This window comes from Elephas maximus, chromosome 20 (genome assembly GCF_024166365.1).
Source record: "Elephas maximus indicus isolate mEleMax1 chromosome 20, mEleMax1 primary haplotype, whole genome shotgun sequence".
Classification (NCBI taxonomy): Eukaryota; Metazoa; Chordata; class Mammalia; order Proboscidea; family Elephantidae; genus Elephas; species Elephas maximus.
In genome coordinates, this window is record NC_064838.1 from 35,162,371 (window position 1) to 35,176,440 (window position 14,070).

The 14,070-nt window shown below is 48.0% G+C and overlaps 2 protein-coding genes across 4 annotated transcripts in view; one reads left to right on the plus strand and one right to left on the minus strand.

Moving 5' to 3' along the window:
* TATDN2 (TatD DNase domain containing 2) overlaps nucleotides 1-8,112 on the plus strand; it is a 33,018-nt gene extending 24,906 nt beyond the window's left edge. Inside the window, exons 6-8 of one of the 2 annotated variants that reach the window (XR_007514385.1) lie at nucleotides 513-696; nucleotides 876-973; nucleotides 1,098-1,182. Coding sequence is in view for 1 of the 2 variants with exons in the window: in XM_049861771.1 (XP_049717728.1) it covers nucleotides 513-696; nucleotides 1,098-1,238 (325 nt within the window). In the remaining variant the exon portion in view is untranslated. Of the gene's footprint in view, nucleotides 1-512; nucleotides 697-875; nucleotides 974-1,097; nucleotides 1,248-1,428 lie in introns of those variants that run through there. The other variant, XM_049861771.1, reaches the window with a different exon arrangement.
* Nucleotides 6,337-11,295, minus strand: GHRL (ghrelin and obestatin prepropeptide). Of its 2 annotated transcripts, none has more exons than XM_049861777.1 (4): nucleotides 11,188-11,295; nucleotides 10,844-10,957; nucleotides 7,168-7,276; nucleotides 6,337-6,389 (listed from the first exon to the last, which is right to left on the minus strand). In XM_049861777.1, the coding sequence occupies exons 1-4, from the start codon at nucleotides 11,293-11,295 to the stop codon at nucleotides 6,370-6,372; spliced, it is 351 nt and encodes a 116-aa protein (XP_049717734.1). In that variant the 3' UTR covers nucleotides 6,337-6,369. The 2 variants fall into 2 exon arrangements, with proteins under 2 accessions (XP_049717734.1, XP_049717733.1); XM_049861776.1 differs by having other exon boundaries at nucleotides 10,844-10,960.
* Between the last annotated feature and the right edge of the window lie 2,775 nt (nucleotides 11,296-14,070).

Genomic DNA, 14,070 nt, shown 5'->3' on the forward strand with positions numbered 1-14,070 from the left:
CTGGAGGAAGCCTTGAATTGGTTAACAATAAATATTGTATCAGGAGCATGAGCAGATATCAAAATAAGAGAATATTCACCTGTTGTCGCACTCTCCAACATTAATTTTTTGCTTCCTTCCAGTTAATTTGACTACAGGACATAATTTTTTTACATACCGTGGTTGTAATTTTACAGGGGCATAGTTTTTAATTCTGCCTTTCTTTTAATGTTATAAGCATGCCCTACCCCTGTGTTGTTGCCGTGTGTTCTTCATGTTGACTGCATCATATTCTACAATATAATATGCTGATTGGTGAGTGTCATCACCACACATCATTGCGGGTATTATTATGTGGCAGCCATTGCGTCTCTGTGTTTATCGTGGAATCCTTCCCTTGGATGCAATCTTTTCCATTTCTGGGAATTTATCCAAAGAAAATAATTTCAGAGGGGTTATCTGTCTAGAGGGAGTTGGAGGGTGCTGCAGAGGGGACTGTGAGAGAGCCCTGATCTGGAATTCTCTTCCCTTAGGCATTGCTTCACCGGCAGCTACCCGGTCATCGAGCCCCTGTTGAAGTACTTTCCCAACATGTCCGTGGGCTTCACAGCAGTCCTGACTTACTCTTCTGCCTGGGAAGCCCGGGAGGCTCTGAGACAGATCCCGCTAGAGAGAATCATCGTGGAAACAGATGCTCCCTACTTCCTCCCTCGTCAGGTAGGGGTGTCTTCAGGCTAAGTTGGGGCGCTGAGGAGAGAGGGTGGGGAGGTGGGCGGGCCAGAGCCCCAGTGATGCCCAGAGCCCATCCTCGGCCATGTAGATGTCTCCTTGTTGTTGCTCTGCAGAACCACAAGTCTAGGGGGATGAGAAGCTGAAGGGTAACCACTCTCTTCCAGGCAGTGCAAAGCCCTACCCTGTAGAGGGTAGTCCAAGGAAGCGTGGGACCCTGCTCACCCAGAGCCCCCCATGACTAGGACTCTCCCTGCACCTGCAGGTAAAGGGGTCTCTACAGGGCAGCCCCAAAGAGGTCCTTGCTGGGGAAGGGATAGGGAGGGAATTCAGTGTCATGGTTGTACACAGAAGGCACAGTGATGTTCTGAATTCTTGATGTCTTCCAGGTTCCCAAAAGCCTTTGCCAGTACGCCCACCCAGGCCTGGCCTTGCACACCGTTCGAGAGATTGCCAGGGTCAAAGACCAGCCGCTCTCCCATACCTTGGCCACCTTGCGTGAGAACACCAGTCGCCTCTACAATCTTTAAAGAGAGAAGGTACATTCAGGAGTCTCCCAGAAAAGGTCATAGCATTCACATTATCTGTTTTTTAAAAAACAGGACCAAAACGTCGTTTACTGCATTTTGTTAATGTACAGAATGTAAACGTAGGATGAGCATTAAGCCTGCTTTGTCTTGCATGGACTTCGTTTGGAACCTTCTCCCTTTTCTCTTCCAGTCTCTCCAGGGAGACCAGCGGCCTGAGAGAACACAGGCTGGGTTTGAACTCTGCCTGTGTCCAGGTCAAGGATGTGTTTGGAGAGCCCATTGGAATGGAGAAAACCAGGACAGGACTTTTTCCTCAAAACCTCTTCATAAGGCTTCTGCTTCCGGCTGGGGGGTGGGTAAGGGGTAACGAGAACTGTCCTTGATGTCATCAGGGTTTTGCCTCCCAGCAAAAACGCTCCAGTGTAGTCAGTGAAGAAGAAAGAGTCCAGTAAAAAGGTACAACAAGTTCGCGAATCCAAACCCCTGTTCTCTGCAACCTGTGTTTTTGAGCCGTCTGTGAATAAAGTCACCCTCCTACTCCTCCAAGCACATGTGGGTGTGTAACTCGATTCCTGGCTCTCAAGTCTCAAAGTGAACTCCCAAGTGGGATATCACGGGAAATTCACTGGATACCTGTCTTCAGAGGTTTGTTTTTTTTTTTGCAACCAGCAAGATCATCCCCTTTCCTTGCCTGGATAACTCTTTGATGTTATTGTTCTGGTGTCAGCTCCAGAATAGCAGAAGGACTTGGCTGCTGGTCTCAGTGGTTCCACTGCCCACATCGTGGAGGTGGGAAGGGGGGGTGCTCACTGCTGTGTCTAGGGACAGTCCTGGCTGATGGAGATCCAGGACAGATTGGGGGATTCAAGGAAGAGGATCCCAAAGGAGGTATTCCCTCTTACTGGAGCTCCCAGGGCTGCTACTTGGGTGTGTTAAACCCATGAGGGTTCAGTTTGCCCCCAAAGCTACCTGCTAGTCTGGTGTCAGAGGTCCCAGCCTCTCTGTGTTCCGTTTTCGCCCCCTTCTCCTGGAACACTGGACCAAAAATACTCCTATTTCATCCCGTGTAACAGCCCTTCATGTGTCCGACCCTGGTTGAGAGGTAAATCAGTTTAATTCTTTAAAGCTTTGCTGGGGCACCTCAGCCACATCCTACTGGTTATGTAGAACAAGCAGGCCCAGTGTCTCTAAACATCTCGGCCCCCCTCTGGCCTTTCTTGGTTGTCTTCCTTGCCTTTGCCTACTCTGTGTCCTGTCTTTCTCTGAGCGTTAGATTTGAGAGCCTCTCCTTCAACTTCTGAGCCAAGATGTCATTTCAAGGTCTGAGTCATATGTTGCTCTCTGCTGGTGCCTTGTAAAGGTATATCATTACAGGCCCTAGAAGGTTGGGCTTTGTTCTGCTTGGAAAATTTGTGGGTTGCTAACTATTTCAAAGTGCAGTATTGTCACCCAGGTCAACTGTAGCATATTCATCTCCACAGCAAACCCTGTGTGACAACACTGCCTGTCCCTGAAACCAACTCATCCTGGTTAGAGGATTAAAAGTGATGACAAAGTGGATGTCTCCGATCCCGTGCAGCCCCCCGTCCAAGGATTGTTATTCACATGCTGTTACACAGGGCAGCAGGGCCTGTGTGGTCTGAAAGCACCATGGCATTGTTTTTTATTCCATTTTTGGGTGGCTGCTTTGATTGTTTTTACTGTGCTCCTGGAGTGCCTCTGTATTTCCCCCCCTTTTTGGCCATCTCTTTCTGAAAATAAAGTGGTGGATCCTCTAGCCAGTTTGCACACTACCCATGTGTGTTTAGATTTCTCTGAGTGATCCAGGGGTTTAGTCTGGTTGTTGGCCAACTTTGTAACCTGACATTCCAGATGTCTGGAGACATTCTCAAGTATACATGTGTCTCTAAAACTAAACTGTGGCTGTGAGAATACATGGCACCTTTTTAACAGTTCTGCTGCGTGCGAACATTAACTCTTATTTTAGTGCCTGGGAACCCAGATGCACTGCTTTTTCACATCCTTTGTGAAGTGCATAGATACCTTCTTTTTCTCCCAGAGCAGTGCAGTAGGAGGAAGAAAAATCAAGTGTGTGGGGGTGTTGGTGAATCAGTTATACTGTAGGCTGGACAGTGAACTCTTCTGATCCCTCCTAGGTACACTCGGGAGGGAAGTCTGCCTCACTACCTGTGGTCCTTCCTCAATCTTGTGCTAAGTTAGTCTTGAAAAAAGTACACAAGCTGAGAAGTAGACCTACGTGTAAAAAAGGAGGGCTCTGTTCCAAAAGATGTGAAATTACAAATCCTCTGTTGACACCGTGTCTTTTAGACACAATCACTGATTACGTATGTCCCACATGTTCCTTAACTTTGTTTCATTTCCGTCCCAGTTGAACACACCATTGACTCCAAGGTAGTCTATTTGTGGCTAAAGATCTGCTGCACTTGACTTTTCTGGTGTTTCCATCTTTCTCTCTATTAAGTTTGGGGCTGATGCTAGTTGTTTATTGTCAGCTCTTTCATTTTCACATTACGCATTTTTATAAAGTAAGGACAAAAGGCCACTGAAATACACAGTGATTGAATAAGCAAACTGTCAAATGAAGATGGCAGCCAGACTGCTGATTAGTGGCCAGACCCACCCACGATCACTGTTAAATGCTCATTCGTCAATGATGTTTGAAAGTGGGTTTAGACTCAGGAAGACTCTGTTTACGTGCTGTCACTGGAGAATTTCTGAGCACACACCTGTAAGTATATAATAAGTTATATACATATGCTCCTGTACTGAGGTGGTAGATATATTATAAACCTCAATATAGAAGTTTTTTCTAAAGGAGCATTTTTTTTCTGCAGGCAAATATCTTGCTCATTAGTTGTCAGGGTCATTTAATAATGCACAAAGGTGTAGATTTAAGAAAGCTGATGTAGGAACAATATGGTTGAAATGCTACATTTTCTCAAGTTTGACCTGTTTCCTTTGATAAAGTTTGTTTCTGCTAATTGTTGACTTGTGACTGCCTTCCCCTCCCCTAGTTGACCCAGTGTTTATTATGAAGGAAATGAAAAATAGAACAAGAAGTCCCTTGGATCCCTAGGCAGTAGGACGAGGGAGTAACATTGATTAAGAGGCAGTAAAATACAGTGGGAAAGCGTGAACTTAATACTTACTACGGCCCTGGATACAAGTCTGTCAAGTACGTGCTATGTGACCTTAGGAGGTTAGTTTCTATGAAATTCCTCCTTCTCCCTCTTAAGTACCCAGACCCAGTGCTGTCGAATCGATTCCGACTCATAGCAATCCCATAGGACAAAGTAGAACTGCCCCATAGAGTTTCCAAGGAGCGCCTGGCAGATTCGAACTGCCAACCCTTTTGTTCGCAGCTGTACTACTTAACCACTATGCCACCAGGGTTTCCCCCTCTTAAGCATGCTTGTGAAAATTAACTGAAGTTACGTTCATTTGTATTAAATATTTAGAGTAGTGCTTGGTGCGCAGCAGGAAGGTAGTAAGTGATGGCTGTTAGAGTCGTTGAATGCCAGGGCCTGTGCCAGGTGTCCTTGTGTGAAATACCTTGTTGAGTCTTGGCAATAACCCAGTGAGGTCTGGGTGTTTTACATGTAAGGAGACCAAGAAATTCAATTATCTTGGTCTGGACCACACAGCTGGCTTTCAAATTTAGATGACCTGGAGATCTGGTATAGTAGGGCTGGGGAAGGGCTCGAGATTCCACATTTTAAAGAAGTTTCCAGGCGATGGTGATGTTCCATGGACTACAGCAGTTAATAGGTCAGGGATAGCAGTTGGGTGTCAGTGAGCCTATAGGGGTTAGTGCTGTAGGGCTGTGCCTTGAGTGCCAGGTGATCACCATTTTATTTAAGAAGACACTTGGCCCCCTACAGCTCTCTGGGAATAGGGGTTTTTCCAGAGTGTGGATGTTATACCAACTCTGTCTCTGCAAAGGGGCTTCCTACATATTTCTGATATGTTCATTTGTCTGAATTGGCAGGCTGGCAGTGGTTATCTTTGTGGCTTCCTTGTTTGTCTTTTCCTCTCCTTAATGAAGTACCCCATGCTTCATCACCAGCTCTCAGACATCGATTAGTTCACACTACGGTGTAAATTCTCTTGGGAGAATTGGTGTCTAACTAGAGTTGTGGAGCTTAAACATCAAGGCCCATCTCAGCTGTGAGCTGGAGTTGGGGGAAATGTTTTGGGACACCTACCTGGAAACCCTCGTGGCATAGTGGTTAAGAGCTACAGCTGCTAACCCAAAGGTCAGCAGTTTGAATCCACCAAGTGCTCCTTGGAAACCCTATGGGGCAGTTCTACTCTGTCCTATTGGGTCACTACGAGTCGGAATCAACTTGATGGCAACGGGTTTGGTTTTGGTTTACCTGGTAGCTCTGAAGTAACCAAGGCAATGGCCAGCCTTGCCCACATCAGGAGGGCTTCTGCTTTACAAGGCCCTTTCGGTAGTGGACAAGGAGGAAGGAGAAATGTAGTTCTTTCAACCCTATTTAGCACTGGCTATAATAGCCATTGTTATGGGCCCCACTTACGACTTCAGGTTCCTTCTTTGGCATTCCCATCATCCTATTTTTAATCATCCCGTTGGCTAATCTTAACTTTGCCTCCGATAATGTCACTTGAAGTTTCTCTGTCCACACAATCCTTGCTGATTGTTCATGAGTTCTAAATAACAACTTTGTTGCGCTTGGGAAACACTGATATTTAAAGGAACTGTGTCTTGTCTTTCCCTTTTCCATCTTTGTTTCCTCCCTCCATATTTTTTCTTTCCTTTTCCCTTTTGTCATATATTCCCACAATAGTTTATCTGCTGGTATGTGTTGGTTTAATTTGGTTTTCTGAGCATGCACACCTGCCTTGCTACATGTCCATTTTTTCTCTTTCCATTTATCATAGACCAAGAATTTTTTTTTTTCCCCAGTGAAATGTGAAATTTCCATTTTTGGTGAAATAAATTCCCATTTTGATATTCAGCATAGTTTGAATATTTATTTACCTCCTAAGCTAGTACAGGGGTTTGTTGCAAAAGCAACCTAACAGCAAGATGAGAGCTGCTAAGATTGGGAGGAAAAGGAAGAGGTGGGGTCAGTCTTGTGGATGATCACTTGTCAGCCGGGGCCTCTGAAAAGAAAGAGGTCAAGTCAAAATTCCAAGTTCATCATCCTGCCAGTGGCCCGGAAGATGGCTTTTCTTCTACAATGACGTTGTTAGAGGATGTGTTGTAATGGGGGGTTGAGTGAGGGCACTGGCCTTGGACTTGAAAGACTCCAGGGATTTGAGTTTGGACTGTGACTGGGCAAGTCACCAAATAGCTCTGAGTTGGTTTCCTTATCTGCCTAGCTCATGTGGGTGGTGTGATGGTGGGCAAGGCCATGTTGGTGAGGAATTGCTTTGCATATTGTAGAGTATGCTTCCAGAGTTAGGTATTTCTGCCTCTTGAATCAGGAAAAAATTGGGTGGTTTCTTCTTTACAATGCAAAAAGGAATTCAAAACAACAGACCTTTGCTTGGCTGCAGAGGCTTCTCTGAATGTGGTTGGCACTAATTCCTCTTGTTTGTGAAATAAAGTTACACAGTAAAAATACTTTCACACCAAATAACTTCTGCTCTCACAGTGGGTGTTAGCTCCATTTTACAGTTAAGGAAATTGGGGTTCAGGTAGGGCCCCAAAGTTAGTTGATGTACTAGTTTTTGGAATACAGTGCACTTTGAATACAGAGACTTTGTGCTTAGCTCCCTCCTGAGGCACTCACAAATGACCAGTCCAATCCCCCTTCCTGCAGTCATTGGGAAAGAGGAAATTGTATCTCTGTGAGGCAGAGTCAGGGAAGAACAATGCAGCAGGCTCACATTTGGGACCCACAGAAACTGAATTGCCCTGACCGAGGCAAGGGCTTACCTTTGGCCTCTTCCCAAAGGATGTCCTGAAGGAACTTCCCCAGGGCCCAGCCATGCTGCTGGTACTGAGCCCCTGACAGCTTGATTCCAATGTCAAAGGGGGCGTTGAACTAGGAGGTGGGGCAGGGAGAACTCAGTATGTGTCAGACCTCACAGACCCTTAGCCCTGCCCCAAATATACACCCCTGTCCCAAATGAGGCTCTGGACTCTCAGGCCCTCACTCGTGCGAGTAGAGAGGGAGTGGCCCTTGGTCCCTGGTGGATACCAAGGAGAGACATCCCTGCCTTCGTAGGCCCAGGTCTCACCTCCCTCTCACACTCTTGAGGATACTTACTTTGCAGTCTCCTTCCATCTATCTAAGGAGGATGTTAATAAAAGCTGTGGGGTTCAACCCCCCTCCCACCTTGCAATTCTGGAAGACAAAAGGTTGACTCACCAATGGTGGGATTTTAGGCCCTGTAGGGAGATTTTGGTGGGGGGGAGGGGGGAGTCATTGGGTCTACCTGGTATATGTACTACGGCTGCTAACCAAAGGGTCTGCAGTTCGAATCCACCAGGCGCTCCTTGGAAGCTCTTCGGGGCAGTTCTGCTCTGTCCTATAGCGTCCCTATGAGTCGGAATCGACTCGACGGCACTGGGTGTGGTATATATATACTGCGCTAGCCTGGGTGATGGACTCTACCCCTTTCTCTGGCCCCCATCTCCTATTTTATTTTTCCTCTTTCTCCTTTCCCAGATGTTCTTCCTCTCATATATGAAGGACTTTCTTTGCTCTGTCAACAGACAGGAAGCTGGCATTTGCCTGGAAAGGTGCTCTAATCCAACTCCTTTCTGTGCCTGTGTTTCTTCCCTTCTGTAGGGAGAGTGTCCCGTTTTTTCCTATTTTCTAGACATTCAGGGAGATGATTGGGTAAATGAGAAAGCTCTATTTGCAGTCACATCACAGATTTTCTCTTTGAATGTGGAGAATGTATCTATCTACTTTTCCCTAGTAGCCACTAGCTCAATACCTGGTACCTGCTGGTCACTGAGATGTTTGAATAAATTAAAGAAGGAGTCTTTGTGCTGGGAGTCCTAGGTCATCTGCTTTATCTGCCTCCTGCCCTCAACGAAGGGGGTCTTATCCCCAGTTTTCAGATAAAGCAGCAGAGGCCCAGAGAGGTTAAATGTCTTGCGCAAGGCCACAGAGGGTTAGTGGCCAAGGACTAAAATGCAGGACTCAAATCCACCCCGCCCTGAAGCCTCTCCTAGTCCCTTGCTATTAACAAAGCCCAGTGCAGAGCCCTGACTCTGTCAAGCCTGTGCTAAGCATCTAGCACCATTGTTGTACTGGACTCTCAGCACCCCCCCATGAGCCAGCTAGTGGTACTGTTCCTACTTTACAGATGAGGAAACACGCTCAGAAAAGTTACTTGAACAGCAAATAGCTATTTGGCTACTACTCCCCTTTGAAAACTTACTACCCTCCACCATCTCCCAGTTCCTGAAAGATGTAAATAGGGCTGGTAACCGAAAGGTTGAAAGTTCAAGTCTGCCCAGAGGCACTTTGAAAAAAGGCCTGGCGATCTACTTCTGAAAGAGGAGCCATTGAAAACGCTATGGAGCACAGTTCTACGCTGACACACATGGGGTTGATATGGTGTCTACTTGACAGCAACTGCCGTCCTCCCACCACACATGTATTTTTCTCCTCTGTGAAGATGGTGTGGATGAGGAATGATATGACTGATTTTTTTAGGGATCCTAGGGCCTTCTGTACCCCCTCTTCAGTAAATATTCCTTCTTCCACACTCATGGGCAGATCACCTGAACGGATTTCTTTGGAGCCATCATGAGCTCTGATATGGGGGCACTGTGGGCTGTCCAGCTTCCTGAACTATGCGGTAGGGGCAGTTGGGTGGCATGGAGATTGTTGGTGGGAAGGCCTACTTCGTGTGACTTGAGGAACACCCTTCCCTCGTGCCCTCAGGGTTCCATCTTTTCAGTGGGCGGGGGAGGGAGTGGGTAGGACTTGGTCTCAAAACTCTTCTAGCTCAGAAATTCGATTTTAGGAAAACTTTAGGGGGAGGGGAGGAGGACAGTGAACAGGAGGGGTTGAACCCTGGTGTGGGAGGGGCTTATGTAGCCAAGCATAGGCCAAGCTCTGATGTGGCAGCCCCCACGTCTCCTAGACTTTGAGACTTCTGATTCTAGTTCCAGCAGTCTGGACTGTTTCTCCTAAGGCCGCTTTCATGGAAACTGGAAACTTCCAGTAATCCCAGCCCTGCCTTGAGTCACCAGCCACCAAAACCTCTTCCCCCTCTGGGCTACTAAATGCCAGCCACTCTGGCGATGTGACTGCCAGCCTGGCTGAAGCTGGCATTCTCACCTGGAAACTTCCGGGTTTCAGCGTAGGGATTTTTTGACCATTCAAATGTGGGCCTAGTGGGTTGGGGTCTCACTCTTCGTGAGGAGAAAGGGTCTGAGAATGTCTCCAGGTTCTGGCAAGGATCAGAGAGAGCAGGGAGTTTGGGGACATTGAGGTGGATGCATATTCTTGACTGGAGAAGAGGGCGGTGAGTAGGTAGAGGGAGCCCAAAAAGCAGGACACACATCAGGTTTTTCCCAGGCCACTGTGACCCTCTGTTCACCAGGCCAGCGAGGAGGAAGAGAGGTCTTGGGGGCTGGAGCTGGCACTGAGTGAGTCCCATCTCGGGCAAGTGAGCCCCTTCTCTGAGCTCCTGTTGCTCATCTATGGGGGTAATACTGTCAATCCTACTTGCCTCACAGGTGTTGTTTATGGAGATTAAATGATATATAATATGGGCAGTCTGTGAATTAAATTGCTGTATATAGGCACAGCAGTATAATAATTGCCATTACTAAGTACTAAAAAAAAAAGTACTACCCCAGGGAAATTCTGGTTTTGCCACAAGGAGGTGTCATCACCTAAATACTTGTAAAAAAACAAACAAAAAAAACACATCCCTGAACCATATCCAACCTTTCAGGAAGGTTAAAAAAAAGGTTACATAGCCCCTAAATTCCCTGTACTCCCTCCCTCCCCCAGTCCTTGAGCCATCTCTAACTTTTCCCTTGCTCCATAAGATTTGTTAGAGCAAAAATAAGCCCGTCTACAGGTGAACAGGCGAGGTTCATGAGTGCTGGCAGCCAGCTCACCTGCGCAGGGTCGTGTCTCAAACCACTCCACCCCCAAGTTAAACCCTTAGATCCCACTGATTAAAACAAAGGTTTTGGGGGCCGGGGCGGGGTAGGGGAACACCTTTAGTCTTTAACCAGCTGTTAGTTCCTGCGAGTCCATCACTTGAACCATATTTGCTGCCTGCCCTGAAGTCTGCCAAACTCTCTCTCCTCTGCCTGAGGATTCTTGTACATCCCCATTCCCTTGTAGCAAAGTTACTTCTAGTACATTCCCATTGTGAGATAGCAAAGTTAATTCTAGTACATCCATTGTGTGATAGTAAAGCCACTTCTAGTACATCCATGTGTGATAGCAAAGTTACTTCTATACATTGAGACCTCATAGAGCCCAGTGCAGAGCTGGACTAAATTTTAGTGCTATTTTCTATTTCTCGAATAGCTTTTAAATCGGTCCCTGTTCATAGCCATTTCTCCCTGCCCTTTCCTTCCACACAGCTCCCCCACCACAAAAGCACAAAACTGCAGAGGTACTGACCCGGATTTTCAGCTCATCCTCTGTCCCTTCTGCCTGACTTTCGTCTTCCGGGTGGAGCCAGCCTTCTATCGCTCGGGGCTGCAGTTTGGCTGGTGGCTTCTTGGACTCCTTTCTCTGCTGGAAAGAGATGTTCTCTTTAGGGTCCTAAGTAAGGCCCCATATAATGGGCCTAGGGTCAGACCCACAGCCCTCCCTCCTTTGTGCTCTGAGAGAAGGCTGAAGCCCAGAGAGGTTGAGCCACTGCCCCAGGCCACACAGCTGGGTGCTAAGTGGCAGGGCTGGAGCAAGATACCCTGATCAGAATGTGGTATTTTGTGGGGAAGGGAGGGGAGGGGGTTCCTTACCTGGAGCTTCTGGTTTTTGGGGCTCAGGAAGCTGGAGCCTGCCATGGCGAAGTCTACCCAGAACACACTGAGGAGCAGCAGGCTGCAGAGGGTCCCCGTGGAGAGCATCGCCTCAGCTGGGTGGGGGACAGATGGGCCTGGGGAGAGAGGGACTCCAGCCAGCACACCCTCAGCTTACCCCATGCACCTCAGAATTCACTCAGGTAGGAGCCCAGCAGACTGAGAGGGGACTTTACAACCTGGAACCATGACTACTGAGTAGAAAAGCACTCACCACCCTGTGCGAGGCTTTCCTCTCTCCACCTTCCCAAGGTAGGAGAGAATTGAAGGGTATGTGTTCTCTTTCCCAGGCCTGTTGGGGGCAGAGTGTTTAACAGTGGGAATTGATGAGGTCACCTCAGTGTTGTTTGTCCCAGGTCCTGAGAGCTTGTGCCAAGTGAAGCTGAGCCAGCCAGCAACGTTGCTGGGGGACATGGTAGGGGATGGGGTGGAAGGGGAGGGGGGGTGGTTTAGGTGGTTCCTAAGCTAAGTTTTGTCTCTGAACAACTGGACCGACCCATGTCGTCCAAATTCCTCTTTGTTCAGATGGACCTCCTGAGGCCCAGAGACGCTGAATGGAATGGCCGGCAGGTACACAGTAATTTAAACCTGTAAACCAGGGCTTTTAACCTGTTCTGTCTGGTTCTACCCTGCTGCAAATTTGCATATCTAACAAGTTATCCATAAGAATCACCTGGGGAGGTTAGAAGTCCTGCTGTCAATAAACACCAAAAGCGAGAAAGAACTTACCTGGAGTTCCTGGCAGAGGTGGTGCCTGGTAAAGGTGTGGTCCTTATATAGGAAGCCCAGTGTTTGTGCTAAACAAGCAGCCCCATCTCAGGGACAGCCTAGCTTCTGTGGGGGCTGGTTTACATTCCTTGGGAACTAAAAGTGCTCCTGTCCTCTGGTTAGAAATCAACTATGGAGGTCAAAATGCCCTGAGAGATTGCTGGGTTGCCTTGGGGTGGCAAGTCTGCCCCAGCTGTCACTGGAAAACAGCGTAGGGAGGTGCACCAGGGCTGGCTTAGATGGGAAGGAGAAGAGTGTGGCTCTGGGGTCTGGTTCTGGTTTTGCTGCTGTGTGGCCATGGCTAAGTCTTTCCCCTTTCTGGAACTCCCCTTTTCCCTTGGTAAAATGAGGTTATGGCCATTAAGAGATCTCCAGGACTTTTTTTTTAGTCCCAACACTCCTTGATTCTCTGTGGGCGGTGCTGGTCTAGCTTCCACAGACCTCTTGAGCACCTACTATGAGCCAAGTGCTCATGCCAAGTGCTTGCATGCTCATATCATTCTCACATCACCCCAAAGAGGCATGATGAGAAAGAGTGTTGGAGGAACGAGGGCACATGCTTTTAGCTATACTTTGCAAGGAGCAGGTATGGAATACTTCCAAACAGTGACTAAGCTCCAGTCATTTCTTCTGGGTGGCACCTGATGACTCTGTTCTTGACCTTAAACATGCCAGCTTGCCTTACCTTCCCTAGCCAGGTTTTGGCCCCTGTTTAATGGATGCCTGTTCTGAGCGGGAAACAGGCCAGGCCTGGCACTGTTCCTTGTTAATTGATTGGCTTTAGGCATGTCACTAACAATCCCCCTTGCTTCAGGGCCTGCCTCACAGAGTTACTTTGAGAATTAATTGAGGTGATGGGCATGAAAGCCTTTATAACCCAGAGGGCCACGCAGATGACAATTCTCTTTGTACCAGGTTGGTAGGGCTGGCAAGCATATGCTGCCCCAGGTTACTATGATGAAAAGTTATTTAGTGTTATGGGGAACTCCTTAACCTGGTGGGAGTGTTTGTCTAATTGGATGCCCAGACCGGGACTCCTAAGGGCCACATGAGTTGTCTCCACAGAAGCTCTAGGAGTTCAGAGGAGGAGCTCACTTCAGGCTGGCATTTGAGGTGGGGGAGGTTAGGAAAGCTTGAAAGAGGCGTATGGTGGGGTTGGAACAGGGCTTTGAAGGGAAGGCATTGTTGCGACCAGAGTGGCATGAGTGAAGGTAAAGAGGCATGGGGGTAGTGTGTTTGGGGCACCCATGAGGAGGCCAGGTGGCTTGAGAGGAGTGGGAATAGGGGAATTGTAGCGATGGGCTAGAGGGTGGTTTTAAAGTCAGGTTATGGACAGCTGTGCAAGCTGCCAACCCACAGAGTTGTGCTTTATCTACAGGAGAGTCCACTGCTGATTCTGAGCAGAGGAGTGACAGGAACACAGACTAGTGAAAGAATTCAAACAGACCTAAAAGCTCTGGGAGGCTGAGCTGAGCCCTTTGTTTCACTGGAACAAAAACTAATCCCAAAAGGGCCCCCCCACATTTTCCAAATCCACACAGCCCGCCAGTGGCAATGCCAGGTTTCCTGACTCTTAGTACGGTGCTCTGATAGACCACACTGCCTCCACACTGAACACCTGCTCCCAGAAAACCAGTCTGCCCTGAGCAGGAAGGAATTGGGGAAGGGGTACCAGTTAGGAGGATATTGAAGCAGAACAGCTGATGGCCAAAGGACCACCCTGACTTAAGATGTCTTCAGGGTAGATTGGATACTTGTCGAAATTCTAGGAACAGTGGAGGCATAGGCTGTGCTGGCCTGAGCCCTTAAGTACAATATGGAGGACCTAAGTACCTTCTTCAACAGGAACGGCTCATCCACCTGCCCCTCGTGGTGGCTAAACTCCCTCCTTTCGGTCCATCAGAATGTAAGCATATCACCAGGAGGCCTTTGTAGCCCTTGTTGGCCACCCGTTTCAGCCCTAGAACCCAGAGGGGCAGAAGGTAGAGAAGTATGGAGAGAAATCTGGAGCCCCAGAGAAGACTTGCAGCTTTTTCACAGTCCCATTGCACCCCA

Excerpts from the sequence above, each read along its gene's own strand:
- GHRL (XM_049861776.1), bottom strand. The coding sequence starts at position 11,295 with ATGCTCTCCACGGGGACCCTCTGCAGCCTGCTGCTCCTCAGTGTGTTC. Across the intron at positions 10,961-11,187 it reads CCAAAAACCAGAAGCTCCAG|CAGAGAAAGGAGTCCAAGAA; the intron begins GTAAGGAACCCC and ends ATCTCTTTCCAG. Across the intron at positions 7,277-10,843 it reads AGGATGAGCTGAAAATCCGG|TTCAACGCCCCCTTTGACAT; the intron begins GTCAGTACCTCT and ends CCCACCTCCTAG.